This window comes from Protobothrops mucrosquamatus, unplaced genomic scaffold (assembly GCF_001527695.2).
Source record: "Protobothrops mucrosquamatus isolate PMUCROS unplaced genomic scaffold, P.Mucros_1.0 scaffold3776, whole genome shotgun sequence".
Taxonomy (NCBI): Eukaryota; Metazoa; Chordata; class Lepidosauria; order Squamata; family Viperidae; genus Protobothrops; species Protobothrops mucrosquamatus.
The window spans coordinates 16,666-39,496 of record NW_015389729.1 but is presented as its reverse complement, the minus strand read 5'-3'; the positions used below and the strand labels follow the sequence as shown (position 1 = coordinate 39,496).

The window sequence follows — 22,831 nt, the reverse complement described above, 5'->3', positions numbered from 1 at the left end:
ATCTATATAATAGTAGGTATATGTATATAAACACACATGCACATTCGAATGCAACGTTGTGTCAAAATTTCAAAGCAATCGGTGAAGAACTTTCGGAGATTTAAGATTTTGATCAAACGAACATTTACATTTTTATTTATATAGATAAAATACCTGTGCCTGTGGCTTGGTGGTTAAATCACTGGCTAGTATGTAAACTGCCCAGGTTCGAATCCCATAAAGGGTGTGGCTAACTGATAAGAGCAGAATGAGCTCGAAATGGCCATATTAGTCTTCCAACTTAATTCTTTAACTCTTTGTCAAGAAAAAAAAAAAAGAAATCTGGATTTGTAAATGTTTCGCAGTAGCGACTTGAGCCTGCTTAATGCCCCTAGTTGGGGGGCTACAAGGCAAAAGAGATTGTAAAAAGTAGAACTGCAGTATAGCAGTTAAAATGCCAAGGTGTAATCAATCAGACCGGTCTGTCTGAAAAACTTTCTGTATATACTCCCTTGACTCAGCTGACAAAGAGGGGATCAGATTGCCAGCTTCTGTTCTACTTGAGATTATGTTCAAAATTAGGCATGAAGAGAAGGAATGGTTTTCTGATTTGACTTACTCTGGCCTTACGGAGAAGAAAGCATTGCAATACAACAATAGTAACATATGCTACTGGCTTGCAATAAATTACAAAACCAAAGCCATACCTGATAAATTGCAACTGACTGGCATATGTTATCTACGTTGAGTAAATAAAATCCATAGTCAAGTAGAGTGTCCGAATATTTAGGATGTTTGGCTCCAAAATGCTCCCTGAAAGATTAAAAACCAAAACACCCCAGGTTAAGAACATCACAAAATCTCTCAAAGGATTTTGACATGTTAAGAGCATTCCAAGAGAACTTTTACATACCGTGCTAGGTACACTGCGTGTTTTATCAACTGCTCGGCTTTCTTAAATTCACGTTTCACAACGCAAGCCTAAAACAGACGGAAGAAATTAAGACTCCACAGATATCCAAAGGACTCCACAGATATTCTTGTTGCCGTCCCCCTTGCCGAGAATGAACTCCTAAAACTCAACCTGCGATCTCAACTACTACAGTGTGTGTAGGATGTCAACGCTGCTAACATCAGATGTTTTCGCATTGACAACAGATGGAATTGACATAGCCATCTTTTCCCTTTTGCTTTTAGAGTTAGATGATGCTGGGAGGGGGGAAATGAACGGGATCCAGCTAGACATAACAACACTAAACTTAGTGTGAGAATTAAGGTTATTGTAACTGGAGCTGATAAGGAATTGGGGGCTGGAGAAATGGAAAGGAAGCCTGAGCTTCAAGTTAATTGGGGAATGTGATTTATGACAATTAGAGGAGGGAATTGTGCTTTGATACTATGTGCTGAGGGGAGGGGAATTCAGTTTTTGGCTTCGATTATGCAGTGCCGATGTTATGCTACTCAAAATAAAGATTCTTTAAGGAAAACAATGCCTCGAAGTTATTTTGAAGAGTTTCAACTGTCGGAACCATGACATAAGCAGAGGGCCAATGTTTAGGTACAGGTAGTCCTCGACTTACAACAGTTCATTTAGTGACCGTTCAAAGTTAAAGCGGCACTGGAAAAAGGGACTTATGACCGTTTTTCACACCTAGGAACATCCCCATGGTCTCATGGTCAAAATTCAGAGGCGTGGCCACGGACTCATATTTATGAAAGTCACAGTGTCCCGGGGTCACGTGATCCCTTTTGTGACCTTCTGTCAACCAAAGTCAATGGGAAAACCAGATTCACCTAACGACTGTGTTACTAACTTAACAACTGCAGCGATTCACTTAACATCTGTGGCAAGAAAGGTCGTAAAATGGGGCAAAACTCACTTAACAAATGTTTCCCGTAGCAACATAAAATTTTGGGCTCAATTGTGGTCGTAGGTCAAGGACTACCTGTATTCTTCCCTCTGCCTCTGGGAAGAGTTTTATGAATTTTGCAAATACTTATTTTTCTCTCGAGAAATCTGGTTCTCCTAGGCCAGGGGTAGGCAACCTTGGCTCTTTTATGACTCGTGGACTTCAACTCCCAGAATTCCTGAATACAGCTGTTGAAGTCCACGAGTCATAAAAGAGCCAAGGTTGAAGACTCCTGATATAAGTAATTGTTCAACTTACCTTTGAGGCTTGTCGTAAAACATCCACTACTACTTTTACAGGCAAGCCAACCGAGATCTCCTTCATTGCTTCTATACACCATTTGTAAGCCTATGGGGCACACAACAAAAGTTTGGAAAAGCATTTGTTACTAAGGCTACAGAGATTTAAAAGAAACACACGCCGGTCACATCCCACAATTTTACAACTGTCTTCCACTAACTGGCCCCTCTGGAGAAGCTGAATTTCAATCCCTACAACCTCCCAAATCAGCACCACCCAGGCTGCCTTGTTATCCAACACAAAGCCAAGAGAATTGTTCTGAATGCAGAAGCTGTTTTCAGGACTGCACTCATTTTATTCGCAGATTTGTTTTCAAGGTGACTCTTGCTGATGATTTGTGATGGGAGCCGTGCTTCTCCAGACAGCACAGAATCCTTTGTTGGGGGGAGGAGGAAGGACAACTTAAACTTGGGGGGTGTTACTGGGAAGAAGTGGAAGCTGCAGTCAATTGTGAGTTCTACTCCCACCTTAGGCATGAAAGCTGATGGCTTTGGGCCAATCACCAGGTGATGGTGAGTTCTAGTCCTGCCTTAGGCATAAAAGTTGGCTGGGTGATTTGGGGCCGATCACCAGATGACTGTAAATTCTAATCCCACCTTAGGCATGAAAGCTAGCTGAATGACTTTGGGCCAATCACCAGGATACTGTGAGTTCTAGTTCTGCCTTAGGCATGAAAGTTGGCTTGTGACTTTGGGCCAATCACCAGGATACTGTGAGTTCTAGTCCCATCTTAGGCATGAAAGCTGATGACTTTGCACCAATCACCAGGTGATTGTGAATTCTAGTCCTGCTTTAGGCATGAAAGTTGGCTGGTGACTTTGGGCCAATCACCAGGAGAGGACAAGTTCTACTCTCATATTAGGCAGGAAAGCCAGGTGGGTGGCTTTGGGCCGGTCACTCTCTCTCTCAGCCCAACCCACCTCACAGGGTTGTTTTGTGGGGAAATAGGAGAAGGATATATATTCGCCACCTTGAGTGACTTGTAAAATAATAAAGTTTGGATAGAAATCTAATAAACAAGCAAGCAAACAAATACTAATAAAGGAGAATATTTGTAGCTCAGGGTTGACACGAGGGGTCCTTGCTGATCTTTGAGCTTGGTGGCTTTCTTACAGACATTTCATGACCCAAACTAGGTAGCCTCATCAGTGCTAGTGATATTACCTAGACCAGGGCTTTTCAACCGGTGGTACGCGTATCACTTGTGGTACATTAACAAGTGGCAGGTGGTACGCAGCCCTGCCTAGCCAAGTGTAGTGGGGGAGGGAAAGAGCCAGCGCAGGCAAGGACTTACTGTGAGAGAGTCCTCTGGAGCTGCAGAGTGGCTGGGGCAAGGCAAAGGCCCCAGGCTCACTTCTGGCTCACCCTCCCCCATGAGAAAGGAGGAGGAGGGGAGCAGAGACAGGAGAGGCTATAAAACAAGGCACTTTGGGTGGGAGAGGGAGAGAGAAAAAAGCAGCAGCAGCCTTGGGAGGAGGTGGAGTCAGCTCTAGCTGCACCGAAGGGTTTTTGACACCTTGCTAGGTGGTACTCGAATATTGCCATATCCTAAAAGTGGTAAAATCGGTGAAAAGGTTGAAAAGCCCTGACCTAGACTCACCTCATCGTAATGACTCTTTGCAAAAAGCAGAGCACACAGCTCCCCGTAGAGTGCGGCTTTGTTGGCTTGCTGGCCGTGCTCTGCCAGTTTTTCCATGTAAGACTGTGCTAATTTGAAGGTTTCTTCTCCCAAGTGGTATTTACAGTTGCCATTCCGGACGTGCAGTAACCTAGGAAAGAGATCCAGGTACCAGTGTGATGACCCTCAAACTTGCCGAATGCTTCGCTTACAAGACTACAGGGAGTCCTCGGTTTACAACAATCAAGCCCAGCATTTCTACTGCTAAGCGAGGCAGCTGGGTTTTGCCCCATTTTACGACCGTTCTTGCTTGCCACGGTTAAGGAAATGACTGTGGCTGTTAAGTTACTAACAGTTATTAAGTGAATCTGGCGTCCCCCGTAAACTTTTCTTGTCAGGAGGCTGCAAAAGGTGATCACGTGACCCCAGGACGTTGCAACCGTCGTAAATATAAAACAATTGCCAAATATCTGAACTTAGATCATGTGACTGTGGGGATGCTGCAATGGTCGGTAAGTGTGAAAAACAGCCATAAGTCACTCTTTTCAGTGCTGAGCAAACGGCCACTGAGCAAATGGTTGTAAGCTGAGGAATACCTGTACTGAAATTGCACACTTATTAAGGAATCAGGAAAATTTATCACCCTTGCCTGAATAGAATAGAATAGAATAGAATAGAATCTTTATTGAGAACAGAATAGAAGAATTAGAATAGAACAGAATAATAGAATAGAATAGAAAAATTAGAATAAAATAGAAGAATTAGAATAGAAGAATAGAATTAGAATAGAATAGAATAATAGAATAATAGAATAGAAGAACTGGAATAGAACAGAATAATAGAATAGAATAATAGAACAGAATAATAGAAGAGTAGAATAAAATAAACTTTATTGTCACTTTGAATGTACACTAATCAGCTATACATTAAAATGAAATTTTATTGCATACAGCTCTCAAAGGGTCACCACCTCCAATATACACTACAATAGTAAGCAATTAAAAAATTATCAACCAATCCACAAGTATGCAAGACACAGAAAACTTCATCACCAATAGCTATAGCTCAGTTCTAGTAAACCAACGCTCAATCACGGCTTACCAGACTGAGGACATTTATTGCCTCTCCACATTTTTGTATGCAGCAATGCAAAACATAACAGAATGGGGCAAACTAGAGCAGTTCATTCCACCTGAAGAGGAAATCCTATCCTATCCTTTTAGAGACCGAGTGCGCAAATCACAACCCAAAACCCACTTATTTATCTCAAAGTGTCAGGGCTGCATCAACATTGTGGTGCCCTCAGGGGGGGGCATGGGGGCGTGGCCCACTGGGTGGGCATGGCTGCGGTTGTCATGGCAGACTGGGTGGGCGTGGCTGGGGTGGGCATGGCCACCTCGATGTTGCTTATGGGGGGGATGTCTGTGGGGGCCGGGCAGGGTTGGGGGAGATCCAGGGGGTCTCTGGCGGGTGGGGTGGTGGGCAGGAGGCCCAACATAGATGGGGGGAGGCACGCAATCGTAGTTGGGACTGGGGGGGGCATGGCAACGATGGGGATCCGGCTTTCCCTGCTCGGGGTGGCCTTTGGCTTGCTGGGTGTGGGCGTGCTCTACCACCTCTACTCGAGCTTGCTAGCTGCCTGCTGTACCTCCTTTGTGCCTGGTGGGGCTGCCGCTCCGTGTGGCAGCGGCCTAATGGACCTGCGCAAGCTGCTGGCAGCGGTGGTGCGCGTGCCCACAGAGAGGGCTCCGAGTGCCACCTCTGGCACGCGTGCCATAGGTTCGCCACCACTGGCCTATGGTTTAATGGTTAACTAGGAATCAAGACCCTGTATTAATTCTCGTTTGTCATCAGAAATTCTATTATAGTTTCTGGATTCCGATGAAATTACAACACCACTAAAGAAGGTAAGCTATTATGACCAGAGATTATGAAAAGAATTTTCAGTCTCTACCTAACAAGTGACTTTCCCGCTTTTTATATTTTTTTTTATTCTCCAGATATGAGAGTTCCCATGATCTTATAACTAGGAGGTTTTATTGTACTGAGTTATTATTATTATTATTATTATTATTATTATTTAAATTTATATACTGCCCTATCTCCCTTACGGGACTCAGGGCGGTGAACAGGCAATAATAAAAATCACAGTAAATATTACATAAAAGCCTGCTCTAAAATATAAAACCCCTTTTTGTGTCCAAACCAGGCCAACGTACCGCTAAATAAGAACTGGTATTTTAATATGATAAAGACAAGCACATACACTTCAGAGAAACCTTTTGAAGGAGTATGGCTGGTTTATTTCATTGTTCCGCTCTAAGCCCCTCAAGAATTGTTTGAAGGTGGGTGGCCTCTGAATTGTATTCCACAAAATCCATAAAGCTTAAAACTCCCAAATCCTTTTTTTCCCCCCCGCAAACGGAAAATAATGTGCTTTAGACAAACCAGCCTAATACAGAAAGCACTTAGTAATCACTGATGTCTTAAGCAACTTGATAGAAAGAGAGTGACTGTACAAACCACTCTATGGCCGTATTTCCACGTCTTTTGTGAAACTATACAGTGAGTCCTCGACTTATGTCTGGTCACATAGCGACCATTCAAAGTTTTGATGGACACCCCGCACAAAAAAAACTCCTTATGACCCAGTAACAAATGCCTTTTCTCGTGGTCACATGATCTCATTTTGGGTGCTCAGTAATGAGCCAGTAGTAGTAGTAGTAGTAGTAGTAGTAGTAGTAGTAGTAGTAGTAGTAGTAGTAGTAATGTTGGAAGGGACCTTGGAGGTCATCTAGTCCAACCCCCTGCTCAGGCAGGAAACCCTATACCCTATATATCTCTTTTTAAAAACTTCCAGTGTTGGAGCATTCACCGCTTCTGGAGGCAGCTTGTTCCACTGGTTAATTGTTCTCACTGTCAGGAAGTTTCTCCTTAGTTCTAGGTTGCTTCTCTCCTTGGTGAGTTTCCATCCGTTGCTTCTTGTCCTGCCTTTAGGCGCTTTGGAGAAGAGCTTGACTCCCTCTTCTTTGGGGCAGCCCCTGAGATACTGGAACACTGCTATCCTGTCCCCCCTCGTCCTTCTCTTCGTTAAACTAGACATACCCAATTCCAGCAACCGTTCCTTGTATGTTTTAGCCTCCAGTCCCCTGATCATCTCTGTTGCTCTGCACTCTTTCCAGAGTCTCAACATTTTTTTTACATCGTGGTGACCAACACTGGGTGCAGTATTCCAAGTGTGGCCTTACCAAGGCTGTCCGTAGTGCCCCGGTCACATGACGCGCAATTTATGACGTTTTTGTTGGAAACCAGCCTTTACTTCTGGTTCCTGGGGAAAACTGCCCCATAGCAACTAATGGGTTCATTTAACGACGGTCGCCTCTGCTTTAATGATCGCTGTGAAAAAGGTTCTAAAACTGAATCCAGTCACACGGTGACCTGTTTTACAACCATCCCAATTTACAACCATAATTGCTAGGTTCAATTCCGGTCCTAAGTCAAAAACCTTCTGTACAACCTACGACTACAACGGAGCCCAAAATTTATGATGCTAAGTGAGAAATTTGTTAAGTGAGTTTTGCCCCATTTTACAACTTTTCTTATCATATTTGTTAAGTGAATCGCTGTAGTTAGTCACACGGTTGTTAAGTGAATCTGGTTTCCCCATTGATTTTGCTTGTCAGATGGTCGCAAAAGGAGATCGCATATCCCCGGGACACTCGCAACCGTCATAAATAGGAACCAGTTGCCAAGCATCCAAGTGTACCATGGGGATGCTGCAACGATCGTTAAGTGTGAAAAACAGTCAAAAGTCACTTTTTTCAGTGCCGTTGTAACTTCAAACGGTCGTTAAATGAACTGTCGTAAGTCGAGGACTACCACTAATGTCTTTCTCTCCAGGCTTCTCTGAGCTTTCTTCATGTTAAAATAACCCTTCTTCACAGAGAGGAAGTATTAAATGTTGAAATAAGAGAAATTTTGGTTACTAAATTTAAGATATTGGGAAATTACCAGAAAATAAGAATGTTATATTGTGTTATTAATCAGTTGATGTAAGATGGTGAGAATTCAAATAAATAAGACGTGTATCCTGAACATTAGCTCTTGTGATGAATTGTGATAAAGGGAATTGGGGTTATTTAAAACTTGGAAATTATAAATATTAAACGATAAATATTAATGGGAAAATAAAAATTGGGAAACACCAACCAGGACATTGATTGTCTAAAAAGATTGAATGTTAAAACAACTAGGATATGTATAAACTAAAAATTATTGATAAATGTAAGAAAGTTACTTTTATTTAATCGATATAATGAGAATTGTATTAATTTAAATACGAGACAGCAAATACCAAGGGGAAAAGAGAGGGAATATTTAATGTAATAGTTTGAGATCTGTAGTAAAGATATTTGTATGTTACTGAATTATTGACCAACTCAGCCGGCACATTGGTTTTCAACGTGTAAAACTAGAAAATCAATAAAATTTTCTTTAAAAAAATAAAAATAAAATAATTCTTCTTCACAGGGACAAAATCACAGAGGCAGATAATTCTGTACGTTTTCTGTATTTTGCTTTTTTCCCCATTTGTATCTTTAATAGATTTGAACAGCCCCCAATTCTATTGTATTTCAAAGAGTCCCAAAGATGCAGTTCTTCACCAAGGCTGTTGCCAAAGATGACTGACTCCCCTTTTTTTCTCCCTTTTCCTTGTTTCCATCCAGGTTTGTATTCCCTGCTGTTTCTGTTCTCTGGTTTTGTGTTTTTTTGTGTGTGTGTGTTTATATTGTTCCTTGTTTTTAAATGTTTTTTTTAACAATTTGCAAACTGCCCAGAGTAACTGGGAATAGGGTGGCATATAAATGGCATACACATTTTTAATAATAATAATAATAATAATAATAATAATAATAATAATAATAATAATAACAACAACAACAACAACAACAACAACAACAACAACAACAACAACAACTGGAGCACCACTTGAACAGCATTGGCACTGACAAATTCGTCATTAGTCAATTGCAAAAGGCAGCCTTACTAGGAACCGCCTCCATCCTGCGACGATATCTGTAATACCATCAAACATCCACATCTGCCTATCCCAGGTCCTTGGGAAGGACTCGATAGGTAGACAAAATGCCAAATCCAGTCTGAACATATGGCTGACTGTGCGATGATTAGTAATAATAATGATGATGATGATGATGATTATAACAACAATAACAACAACAACCTACAAATAGAAAAACTGTGGCAAAGGCAAGCAAGGGTAGTACGAATAGTAATAGGCGCCTTGGGTGCAATCCCAAAACAACTCGAGCACCACTTGAACACCATCATCGGCATTGACAAATTCACCATCAGTCAATTGCAAAAGGCAGCCTTACTAGGAACTGCTTCCATCCTGCGACGATATCTGTGATACCATCAAACATCCACATCTGCCTATCCCAGGTCCTGGGTAAGGACTCGATAGATAGACAAAAATGCCAAATCCAGTCTGAAATCTGGCTGACTGTGCGATGATTAATAATAATAATAATAATAATAATAATAATAATAATAATAATAATAATAATAATAATAATAATAATAATAATAATAGTAGTAGTAGTAGTAGTAGTAGTAATAGTAATAATAGTAATAATAATAGTAATAGTAATAATAATAATGTGCAAGCTTTTCCTATCATTAAACTTCCCCACCCACACTTTTTTTGCCAAGACAAACTTTTCCATGGTAAAAAAACAACTGAGGGGAAGTAGATACTGGCTCTAAGGAGTTAAATGAAGACCCAAAGGCAGGTGAGCCAGTTTGTCAATTCAGCCTTAATAAGTAATTGGTATTAACACACTAAATGTTACTGATTAATGAAGGAAGAACAGCGTTGGTTCCCTTCTCTAAGTTACTCATAAAAAAAATAAAGAACAGGATCTTCCTCCTTTAATCTGTCTGTTGTGCAAACAGTGAAACATAAAAGTAGCATGGACTAAAATACAAGTAGTCCTCGACTTATGACCACAATTGAGCCCAAAATTTATGAGACATTTGTTAAATGAGTTTTGCCCCATTTTACCACTTCTCTTGCCACAGTAGTTAAGTGAATCACTGCAGTTGTTAAGTTAGTCACACAGTTGTTAAGTGAGTATGGCTTCCCCATTCTCTTTGCTTATCAGAAGATCACAACACACGATATCAAGACCTCAGGACACTTAAGCAACTGTCATAAATGCAAGTATATGAATTTTGATCATGTGACAGTGGGGATGCTGCAATGGTCGTAAGTGTGATAAATGGTCATAAGTCACTTTTTTCAGTGCTGTTGTAACTTTGAATGGTCAATATAAGAACTGTTTTGAGTTGAGGTCAGCAACCAGAACAGAATAACAGTTGTAAGAGACCTTGGAGATCTTCTAGTCCAACCCCGTTCAAGAAAGAAACCCTATGCCATTTCAGACAAATGGCTGTCCAGTCTCTTCTTAAAAACCTCCAGTGTTGGAGCATTCACAACTTCTGGAGACAGGTTGTTCCACAGATTAATTGTCCTCACTGTCATGAAATTTCTCCTTATTTCTAGGTTGCTTCTCTCCTTGATTAGTTTCTTCTTGTCCTGCCTTCTGGTGCTTTGGAAAATAGGTTGACCCCCCCCCCTTCTTTGTGGCAGACCCTCAAATATTGGAAGACTGCTATCATGTCACTCCTAGTTTTTATTAAATTAGACATACCCAATTCCAGCAACCATTCTTCATGTGTTTTACACTCCAGTCCCCTAATCACCTTTGTAGCTCTTCTCTGCACCCTTTCTAGAGTCTCGAAATCTTTTTAAATTGTGGCGACCAAAACTGGATGCAGTTGTCAAAGCAAGAACATCCAATATTAGCAGCGCTAACATCTGTCAGAACCATGACAGTAGTATTTCAAGTCTGGTCTTATCAAGGCATTATAAAGTGATACTGTGTACAACCAATTTGTAAAATAAAAAGTTAGAAGGGCTTAAGCGCTTCAGCCAGCCCAGCAGGCTTTCTCTACATCAGGGGTCTTCAAACGTGGCCCTTTTATGACTTGTGGACTTCAACTCCCAAAATTCCTCAGCCAACGTGCCTGGCTGAGGGATTCTGGGAGTTGAAGTCCACAAGTCATAAAAGGGCCACGTTTGAAGACCCTTGCTCTACGTGGAGGTGTGTCTACAGGGCAAGATAAAAAAAATAACCAAAGTGACAGCCATGACCTTTGTCATTTAGCATAGTGCATATTACTAATATTTCCTCCTCCAATTTTGAAATCATGCTTGTTGTCTTACAAACCAGCCCCAATTAATGTATAATCAGCCTGTAGGCTGAATAAACGAGGACAGAATATACAGCCTTGTCACTCCTTTGCCAACCTGAAGGCAATGAGTTTCATCATGTACTGTCCATACTGCAGCTTCTTGATCTGTATGTAGGTTTCTCTTAAGGAGGAGATGTTCTGATTACCTTTTTTATAACCACACACCACAGCTTGACACACAATCCACAATCCATTGCTCTGTTTTTTGAAGCACATACTTCCTTCTTTGGCCATTTTTCAACTTTCCCAATTATCTAGCAAGCATCAGCAGAACTGGCTCATGTTCCTTGAATTTTTCTAAAACCAGCTTGAATACCTGGCATCTCCTTGGCCAGGTAGGGCCCTGACCTGCATTGGCTGATCCTACGCATTTTTTTGCTAACATCCAGTTTTGGTCACCACGATGTAAAAAAGATGTTGAGACTCTAGAAAGAGTACAGAGAAGAGCAACAAAGATGATCAGGGGACTGGAGGCCAAAGCATGTAAGGAAAGGCTGCTGGAATTGGGTATGTCTAATTTAACGAAGAGAAGGATGAGAGGGGACATGATAGCAAGTCTTCCAATATCTCAGGGGCTGCCCCAAAGAAGAGGGAGTCAAGCTATTTTCTAAGGCGCCTGAAGGCAGGACAAGAGGCAACGGAAGGAAACTAATCAAGGAGAGAAGCAACCTAGAACTAAGGAGAAACTTCCTGACAGTGAGAACAATTAACCGGTGGAACAACCTGCCTCCAGAAGCTGTGGATGCTCCAACACTGGAAGTTTTTAAGAGGAGACTGGACAGCCATTTGTCTGAAATGGTATAGGGTTTCCTGCCTGAGCAGGGGGTTGGACTAGATGACCTCCAAGGTCCCTTCCAACTTTTTTTATATTATTAATTATTATTATTATTATTATTATTATTATTATTATTATTATTATTATTATTATTATTTACATTCATTCGTTTGCTGATATAGCTTGGTTAATGTCAGGCTGGAAAGACCAGGTCCACACACAAAGGTTCAATTAAACTTATTTACTGTTAAAATCTTATGCACAAGAATCTTCTCAACTAACAGTCAGCACCTGGTTAAAGTTAGATATGGGTTAATGGCACTCACGGAGGGCTGGACTTAAGCTGGTGGCTACAAAGAGGTTCTAGGCTGACTCCTCTTTTAACTTCGACCCGATTCTGCCAGTCCTCCTACAATTAGAACTTGTACTGATCCTTCTGTTGCTTGCCATATTTCTATGGATTCAGTATTCCATTGGTTCCTGTAATCTTCCAATTTGGGAATGAGCAGAGCGCTGTTCTAATTTTTATCCTCTGGTTGTAGAGGGTTTTGTAAATAGGGAATATTTTCTGAGATATCTTGGATATTGATAGCTCTACTGAACTTCAATATATAGGTAGTCTTATTTAGTGACCTCAGTTGGGATCAGCAATTCTGTTGCTGAGCAAAGTGGTCACTAAGTGGAAAAATCACATGACCACAACTGTACTGCATGACTAATCAGGTTCATACTTTCCACTTTTGTTTGTCTGCTAATCACTCCACTACCCCTTAGAATTTATTATTATTTTTATTTATTAAATTTATTAAATTAACAAGAAGAGAATTAATGAGAATTAATTAAGAAAAACCAAATGCACAGGTATAGTATAAGGGATACTTTGCTCAATAGTAGCAACTGTGAGAGGGATCTCGGAGTCCTAGTGGACAATCACTTAAATATGAGCCAGCAGTGTGCTGCAGCTGCCAAAAAGGCCAACACAGTGCTTGATAGAATCACGATCATGGGAAGTGTTAATACCACTTTACAATGCCTTGGTAAGGCCACACTTGGAATACTGCATCCAGTTTTGGTCACCACAATGTAAAAAAGATGTTGAGACTCTAGAAAGAGTACAGAGAAGAGCAACGAAGATGATTAGGGGACTGGAGGCTAAAGCCTATAAGGAACGGCTGCTGGAATAAGGCATGTCTAGTTTAATGAAGAGAAGGATGAGGGGGGACAGGATAGCAGTATTCCAATATCTCAGGGGCTGCCACAAAGAAGAGGGAGTCAAGCTATTTTCCAAGGCACCTGAAGGCAGGACAAGAAGCAACGGATGGAAACTAATCAAGGAGAGAAGCAACCTAGAACTAAGGAGAAACTTCCTGACAGTGAGAACAATTAACCAATGAAACAACCTGCCTCCAGAAGCGGTGAATGCTCCAACACTGGAAGTTTTTAAGAAGAGACTGGACAGCCATTTGTCTGAAATGGTATAGGATTTCCTGCCTGAACAGGGGGTTGGACTAGATGACCTCCAAGGTCCCTTCCAACTTTTATTATTATTATTACTATTATTATTATTACTATTACTATTATTATTATTATTATTATTATTATTATTTACATTCATTGTAGAGGAAGGGATTACAAGAGAGTTAAGTAGACACACAATGGGGAATACACATAGAAAGTAATGTGCTGGCACCAGCAGCTGCAAGTGCACTACAGAAACATTCTGATGTATTCCCCAACTGCTTCCTCTCTTGTAATCCCTTCTTCTCCAATCTCCTTGCTCTGCAATGTGTGGGGAATGGGTCACTTTCAAGAGAGACTGTTTACAGAAATCATTTTCTTTTCTTCCTCCCTCTGTGTTTGGGGAGGAGAGAAAAAAACAATCATACATTGTAACATCTGGATAATTACTTCACAAAAGTGAATTAATGTTTGCGTTTACATTCATTGTAGAGGAAGGGATTACAAGAGAGTAAGTAGGCACACAATGTGGAACAGACAGAAAGAAATGTGCTGACACCAGCAGCTGCAAGTGCACTACACAAGCTGCTTGGTGTATTCCCCAACTGCTTACTCTCTTGTAAGCCCTTCTTCTCCAATCTCTCTGCTCTGCAAGTGTGAGGAATGGGTCAGACAAAGGAGAGACTGTTTACAGATATCATTTTTTTTTCTTCATCCTGTTCCTCCTGTTTGGGGAGGAGAAAAAAAACACAATAATGTGTTGTAACATCTGGATAATCCCTTCGTACAGGCAGAGATGTATTTTGCTGCTTGAATTTTTTTCAGCCTTCAAAACAGAGCAATGCTTACCTGACGCAACATTCGACAGCACGAAACCAGTGGAGCATCTCATCATGAAGGGTACATAACTGAAGGCAGGAAAGGAACACCTTCTCGGCATCACTGTACCAGCCAGCATCAGACAGGAACCCCCCTAGAAAGATCAAAATATCACTGCCTATTTTCAAAACACAACTGATCTTATTTTAAAAGACACTGACGTGCGATCTTGATTCTAATGCTAACAACATAAGCGTTGGGTCACATTTATCCTGTTTGAAACTACAGGAGGCCTAAATAAGAAATTCGAGCTGTCTGCTAATATTTAAGTATACTGATTAAGGAGTCAATTACTGGGTGATTTTTCAACAGTCAAGTTTTATAGACATATAAAATACACATCAACTGATGTATAAACAATGATGGTAGGTTTTGCTTTAACAAAAAAATGGTGGGGCAGCCAAAACTGCAGGTGCTGCTGCATTGTGGATAAATTTGCCACTTCCAGATGGTCTTCAAGGATGGCCCCATGTAGAGTACATTTCAGTAATCCAAAAAGGGGGGTTACTAAGGCATGGGTGACTGTGAGCAAGGCCTAATGAATGTAATGGCATTTAATGTTTAAGAAGAAATGAACTCTAAATTAGGGAGCGTCTTATTACATTTTAAACATTGTCTTTCCTTCCAATTTTTTTTTAAAAATGAAGATTGTAATTCTCCTTCTTTTAACAACTCAGTAGGGCAAATTGATCTGAGAAATGTATGTACTCTCCCAGAAATTGTTGATTTTAGTCCTAAAGAGCCCTGGCCTGTTTGGAATTTAGCAACAGCTTCGAGTCGGTCTCTGGTGCAAACTATTCATGCTTCTAGAGGCTAAACTGCCCATTCCTGTTTTTGAAGCAGAGACAAATACACAAAAGAGGTTTCAGGAAAAGAGAGCTTCCCTCCATCTTCTATGTACTTCCCCACCACTGAAGCCACAGAAGGGGTTAAAAAGGGACGGAAACATTGGATAAATGACTGCAACCATGATTTTGAATACAGGTAGTCCTTGACTTACAACCATTTCTTTAGTAACCATTTGAAGTTACAATGGCACTGATGTCTGACCATTTTTTCCACACGTACAGCTGTTGCAGCATATGATCAAAATTCAGACACTTGGCAACTGGTTTATATTTATGACAGTTGTAGGGGCCTAGGGCCATGTGATCACCTTTTGTGACCTTCTGGCAAGAAAAGTCAATGGGGAAACCAGATTCATTTTAACAACTGTGTTACTAACTTTTAACAATTGCTGTGATTCACATAACAACTGTGGCAAGAAAGATTGCAAAATGGGGCAAGCCCACCTAACAACTGTCTTGCTTAGCAATAGAAATCTGGGGCTCAATTGTAGTCGTAAGTCAAGGATTTCTTATATACTACGTCGGATGTTTGTTTCAAAAGGGGAAAGTGAAGGCCCTGCAACCTTGCTTCTATAGAAAATAGTTGCTCCTTGAATGATATATGTTTAGTGGTACAGCTGAACCAGGTATGACTTGAGTTGGAATCCCTACTTGAGTAGGAATTTGAACCAGAATCTGTCTGACCTTTGCCTAACTTTCCATCTTCTACCCACAACGTCTCCCAATGATTCATCTACTTCAGACATGTCAAACACAAGGCCCGGGGGCCGGATGCGGCCCGCGATGTGGTTTCATGTGGCCCGTGAAGCCATCCTGGAAACAGTGAGGGAACGCCCCCCGCTGCCTTGGCCCTGGCCCAGGCCGGCCGGGAGCCAATGTACAATTTTGTGGTGGCCATCTATGCTGAAACGCATTCAGTCTTAGCTCCTCACTGTTTCCTCCACTGGAAACAGTGAGAAACCAGCCCCTGCCGCGTCGGCCCCACCCCCTGGGTGCATGCTGGGGAGGTGTCACCCTTTGTGAGGAAGGAAGAAATGCACCATCACCTGGAAGTGGCCAGCAAATGGCCCTCACCTACTTCACCTATCCGGCTTGATGGGCTCTGGGGGAGGGGTTTCGGCAGGCAGCGGGGCACTCTCCTCACAGCATCGAGAGGCTGAGCCGTGCGGCGCAAATCCAAAAAGAAACGCGAGGCTGCCCAGTTCCCAGCCTGCCCGGTTTCAGCAGGCAGCGGGGTGCTCTCTTCACAGCGCCAGCTGAGCTGAGCTGGGTGGCGCGAATCTGATGAGAAGTGCAATGCTGCCTAGCCCCCAGCTTGCCCAGTTTCAGCAGGCAGCAAGGTGCAAAGTTGGCAAGCTTCGCACCGCCTGGCTCAACCTCTCGGCGCTGTGAGGAGAGCGCCCCGCTGCCTGTCGAAACCACGCCCACCCAGTAGGCCACCCCCACTCCATCCACGCCCACCCAGTAGGCCGCCCCCACCCTGGCCACACACACCCCGAGGGCAACCGCAATGCTGATGCGGCCCTCAATGAAATTGAGTTTGACACCCCTGATCTACTTAATGAGACAAACTAAACTCTCCATGTCCAGTTTGCTAGGGAGGGTTTGTTTTTAAAAAAGACAAAGTGCTACATTTTCCCATAACCCTTGAAGGTACCTGTAAAGAAGTGAAATGAGCTAATATTTTATCGGCAGAGAGTTACCTAAGACAAACCCAATCTGGATCGCTTTTTCTTTTACGGCAGCATCTGATTCAGCGATGTAGGAACACCTCCTGCTGAATGAGTAGGCCAAGACGGAAGCGACTTTTACTCCGTGATCCATCAACGCCTGAAAGCAGTGGTGAAGGAGATGCCTAGAAGACAGAAGAAGCACCAGTGGAGATAAGAACCCTTTCCTGCCTTCTAGCAACGCTGGCAGATTGCAGTCTTTATTATGTCTCTTAAAAATACAGGTAGTCCTTGACTTGCAACTGATTGTTTAGTCACCTTTCAAAGTTAGGATGGATCCTCACACTTACGACTCAGCTCCAAAGTTCCTGCATTTATGGCTGTTTGCAGCATCCTACAGTCACATGACCATAATTTACATTTTTACTGAAAACTGGCATTTACTTTTTTGGCCAAAGTGCACCGTAGCCAGCAATGGATGTAATACGGGTAGTCCTTGACGTACGGCCACAATTGAGCCCAAAATTTCTGTTGTTAAGTAAGGTTTGCCCCATTTTACGACCTTTCTTGCCACAGTTATTAAGTGAATCACTGTCGTTAGTAACATGGTTAGTAAGTGAATCTGGCTTCCCCACTGACTTTGCTTGTCAGAAGGCTGCCAAAGTTGATCACATGATCCTGGGACACAGCAACGGTCATAAATATGAACCAGTTGCCAAGCATCTGAATTTTGATCACATTATCATGGGGATGCTGCAAAGGTCATAATTGTGAAAAATGGACGCAAGTCACATTTTTCAGGTCACTACACAAACTGTGGCAGGTCGAGGACTACCTGTAATTGTTGCAAAAACGGTCGTAAAATTGGATCTGGTCATGTGGTGACCTGTTGCTGTTCAACTATCACCACAAAGATGATTAGGGGGCTGGAAGCTAAAACGTATAAGGAACGGTTGCTGGAATTGGGAATGTCTAGTTTAACGAAGAGAAGGATGAGGGGGGACATGATAGCAGTCTTCCAATATCGCAGGGGCTGGCCCAAAGAAGAGGGAGTCAAGCTATTCTCCAAAGCCCCCGAAGGCAGGACAAGAAGCAACGGATGGAAACTGATCAAGGAGAGAAGCAACCTAGAACTAAGGAGAAACTTCCTGACAGTTAGAACAATTAACCAGTGGAACAACCTGCCTCCAGAAGTTGTGAACGCTCCAACACTGGAAGTTTTTAAGAAGAGACTGGACAGCCATTTGTCTGAAATGGTATAGGGTTTCCTGCCTGAGCAGGGGGTTGGACTAGATGACCTCCAAGGTCCCTTCCAACTTCATCATCATCATCATTATTATTATTAACCCTAATGGGCAGGCTCCATTATGGTGATAAGTCAAGGACTACCTGTACTCTGCTTGCCATATGAAATTTCAAGCCAGCTACAGACACTGGCAAATTTTGGGGAGCCAAATGGAACTTTTTAAAAAAAATAGCAAATTCAGGAAGGCGATTATCAAGAGGGAATGAATTCTTGAAAAACATGCTTAGGAGGATGCTGCATCTTCGTATTTTAGTCCACAGATACTAAGATCAGCAGCAGGGCTTCATGGAAGTCTCTGCGTTGAACAGTCCAACTATTGGTTTACTTCCTTTAAATAGATTCCCACCCATTCCTCACACTGGTATCTGTTTTTCCTCTCTGCAGCTACAGAGGAAGTCAGAACAGCAAGTGAAATTTTAATACATCCACCCAACTCATCCCCAACAGCTCCCCTGCATTTTATATTACAGAATAAATTTGCGCCACGTCCCCAGCAAAGGGGGAAATGGAAATACAAAACGAAAAACTGGAACTCTGACCCAAATCCGCTAAGCAGGAAGGGCTCTATCACTCAGCATTATAGCCAGAGATGGTATCCACACCCAGTGGAAAATGTTAAGCCAAGAAGCTTAATTGAATTTTAAGATAATTTTAAACGTACGGTCTCTAGTTATTGTTTTAGATGTTTGTATGGTACTTTCGCTGAAGCCCTCTAGAGTAGCCTTGGAGAGATGGGAGGCATAGAAATCAAACAAAGCCAGCAAACAAGCAAACACATGCATGCAGCTTCCCCAGTATGAGTAGTCCCTATGATTGATTGCATGCTGGAATTTTGAGGAGAAAAAACTAAGAGTCAGGCGCAAAAAACAAGGAGTCAGGATAGAGTTCAAAAGCACTGCCCATTTATTCCATGCAATCTACAGTAGTGGTCAAAATTGTGGAAACCTTTTGGGAAAAGTGTATTTTTGAGGTTTGATGGCTAATAACACCACTTTTTTTGGAGTAGTACCATAAAATTATATATCAATGGAAAGATAATTTAATCAAGAATGTAATGCAACAAAGTTTGTTCAGTTATCTGTGCTGTATTATATGAAAAGTTATAGCCAAATAACCAGAAAAAGGAAGCACAACTTGCTTAGGTTGATCTCAGGTAGCTTTCCTTCATCTGATTGTAGCCAATGAGCAGGAGTGTTTAGAGAGCCAATCGGGTGTCATCTTGTTTTGGCAATGAGCCAATCAGATCACAGCAGGATCCAGTTATTGATATCATGTATTGAAGCTGAGAGGAGGACATTTGTCAGTGTGTTATGTGATGGCTATCAAGTTGGTTGGTTTTTTTGTGTGTTCTTGCATTTAGTGAGCTTGTAAAACGTAATAAAATTAAAGTCATGGTGCAAAGAGTTGACTGGTTGCCCAGAAAGCGATGCAAAATAGTATTATCAAGTGAACAAGGCTACAGTTATAAAGAAATTAGAAGAAAAATGGGTGGAAACTTAACCAAAGGTGGCATTTCTACTGTACACTTTTCCCAAAAAGGTTTCCACAATTTTGGCCACTACTGTATACAGAAGAATCTGATCTATTATGGTCGATGCAAATTGGCGCCAAGGGGAGCTGGAGTTAGATCTCTTTTGAAGTTGCTGTCCCCTTCTCTCTTTCAGGCTTGCCCCACAGAAGCCTCCCCTATCCTATCCGTTTCTCTCCTTCAGGCTTGCCCCATCGCAACTCTCCTCTCCTTCCTATCACCGTGTCTTTCCCCTTACTCCTCTTTCCCACCAAAACGCCTCCTTTTATATCCTCTTTTCTCCCTCATGCGTTTGCTCACCGCCTAACTGGCCTTTTCATGGCAGCGCTCATCAGCTGGAGCTGCGTGCGCTGATTCTGGGGTTCCTGCCAAGCCCCGCAGCTCCAGCTGACTCGTCCCCGAAGAATGTGTACAGCTGCCACCCCCCCCCCCAGGCCACCAGAAGCTATGTGCACCAATCCTGGAACCTCAGCAGAGCCCCAGCAACAATGCAGCTCCAGCTGACTCTCCTCCAGGCCTCTCTGGCGCTGCCAATTCAGCTCACACACACATCACTTACATACTCAATCACCTCCTCCTCCGAGTCTGCTTGCAGGCCAGATCTAAGCACATCACGGGCCGGATCTGGCCCACGGGCCTTGAGTTTGACATGTCTGGTGTAGGGACTCCAGACTCATGATGCATTTGACCCAGCCCTTGGTTTAATAATAATAATAATAATAATAATAATAAAGTTGGAAGGGATCTTGGAAGTCATCTAGTCCAACCCCCTGCTCAGGCAGGAAACCCTACACCATTTCGGGCAAATAGCTGTCCAGTTTCTTCTTAAAAACTTCCAGTGTTGGAGCATTCACAGCTTCTGGAGGCAGGTTGTTCCACTGATTAATTGTTCTCACTGTCAGGAAGTTTCTCCTTAGTTCTAGGTTGCTTCTCTCCTTGATCAGTTTCCACCCGTTGCTTCTTGTCCTGCCTTCAGGCGCCTTGGAAAATAGCTTGACTCCCTCTTCTTTGGGGCAGCCCCTGAGATACTGGAACATTGCTATCATGTCCCTCCTGTTCCTTCTCTTTGTTAAACTAGACATACCCAATTCCAGCAACCGTTCCTTGTATGTTTTAGCCTCCAGTCCCCTAATCATCTTTGTTGCTCTTCTCTGCACTCTTTGTAGAGTCTCAACATCTTTTTTACATCGTGGTGACCAAAACTGGATGCAGTTTGTTCAGGCTGTTCCTCTCCTACTCTAAGGGAACACACCCAAGAAGAGTTTGCTAGTGGTTTCCAGTAACACAGGTAGCCCTTGACTTGTGATCACAATTGGGACCGGAATTTCTACTGCTAAAGGAAGCGGTTGTAAAGTGAGCTGTGCCCTATTTGCTGCCACGGTTGTTAAGTGAAGCACCGCAATTGCTAAGTGAATCGTGCAGTTATTAAGCAAATCTGGCTTCTCCTCTTTGCTTTGCTTTGCCAGAAGCTGGCTGGGACGGTCGCAAATGGGATCACGTGACCCCGGGAGGCTGCAACCACTGTAAATTAACCAGTGGAACCACCTGCCTCCAGAAGCGGTGAATGCTCCAACACTGGAAGTTTTCAAGAAGAGACTGGACAGCCATTTGTCTGAAATGGTATAGGGTTTCCTGCCTGAGCAGGGGGTTGGACTAGATGACCTCCAAGGTCCCTCCCAACTTTGTTGTTGTTGTTGTTGTTGTTGTTGTTGTTGTTATTATTATTATTATTATTATTATTATTATTATGGATCATCGCACAGTCAGCCAGATGTTCAGACTGGATTTGGCATTTTTGTCTACCTATCGAGTCCTTCCCAAGGACCTGGGATAGGCAGATGTGGATGTTTGATGGTATTACAGATATCATCGCAGGATGGAAGCGGTTCCTAGTAAGGCCGCCTTTTGCAATTGACTAATAGCGAATTTGTCAATGCCAATGCTGATTATTATTATTATTATTATTATTATTATTATTATTATTATTATTATTATTATTATTATTATTATTATTATTATTATTATTATTATTATTATTGCATCTCAGTTGCCAAGCACCCAAATTTTGATCATCTGTCTAAGGGTTGCTGCAATGGCTGTGCCTTATGGGGATCGGTCATAAGTCACTTTTTACAAAGGCGTGGCAACTTCAAATGGTTGCTAAATGAATGGTTGTAAGTCAAGGACTACCCGTAAAAGCCCTATTTTAAATTAAGAGGAAACTACTGTGTAATTGCAATGGACAAGCTAGCCTGCATAAAGGTTTGACAGCCCCCTCATACTGCCCCCATCAAGGACAATCTTAGTTTATTTGCACTTAAATTAGCAGGACTTTTTTTTAAAATGCTTATCGGCATTTGAAGTGGGCTGAGGAAGTTTTTACTGGCAAAACCTGCTTCGATACATAATACAAGGGGAGGGGGAGCAATTTTTGCAAAATGTACCTTTTATCTAAAGCTCGAAGCACCTTTGCAAAAACTTCTAGTTCGCAGAATTCGCTACCCAGCTGGCATAGTCGGCCTTGTTGGTAAAGCTGCAAAAAAAAAAAAGGAAAGAAATGATTTTTATTAATATAACAACAGGTGCTAATTTCATACACAGGTTTGGTACAGTGAGTGCTCAGTTTCAAGGCTCCCTTGAAGAGCTGGATCTTGAGCGGCTTTTCAAGCCAAAGGCATCTCAAGACTTCCTGCATTTAGCAAATATGAATTGGGGTGTGCCACCCATTCCTTCCAATATGACTGTGTTTTGCCACCTAAAGATATATTGCTATTTTCTGGACAGTAGGCAATGTCTTCTGGATGCGGCATTTCAAACTAAACACACAGTTTCACTTCTACAATGTATTAAACCACTTTTTTTTTTAAAAGAAACCACAATGACTGGTTTTATCCCAAATTTTAAATCAACGTAGCGAGATGAAATAAATTTATGGAAAACAGTTATGTATGTGGCCATTACTTCTGAAAAATAGAATTTGCATATACAAGAAACTTCCTGACAGTGAGAACAATTAACCAGTGGAACAACATGGGTTTGTCAAAAATAGATCATGCCAGACAAATCTTATTGCATTCTTTGACCAAGTGACAAAATTAGTGGATGAGAGGAATGCTGTGAACATAATTTACTTGGACTTCAGTAAGGCATTTGATAAAGTACATCACAACCTACTACTTGACAAGATAGAGAAATGTGGGGTAGACAGCATCACCACCAGAT

General features: G+C 42.1%; 1 protein-coding gene across 1 annotated transcript in view; it reads right to left on the bottom strand.

The window, feature by feature from the left end:
- APPBP2 (amyloid beta precursor protein binding protein 2) overlaps positions 1-22,151 on the bottom strand; it is a gene marked incomplete at its 5' end in the record, with an annotated part of 34,931 nt that extends 12,780 nt beyond the window's left edge. Inside the window, 7 exons of the mRNA XM_015827538.2 lie at positions 687-792; positions 893-960; positions 2,148-2,237; positions 3,790-3,958; positions 14,228-14,351; positions 16,809-16,960; positions 22,054-22,151. Coding sequence (XP_015683024.2) covers positions 687-792; positions 893-960; positions 2,148-2,237; positions 3,790-3,958; positions 14,228-14,351; positions 16,809-16,960; positions 22,054-22,151 — 807 coding nt within the window. The remainder of the gene's footprint in view (positions 1-686; positions 793-892; positions 961-2,147; positions 2,238-3,789; positions 3,959-14,227; positions 14,352-16,808; positions 16,961-22,053) is intronic.
- Between the last annotated feature and the right edge of the window lie 680 nt (positions 22,152-22,831).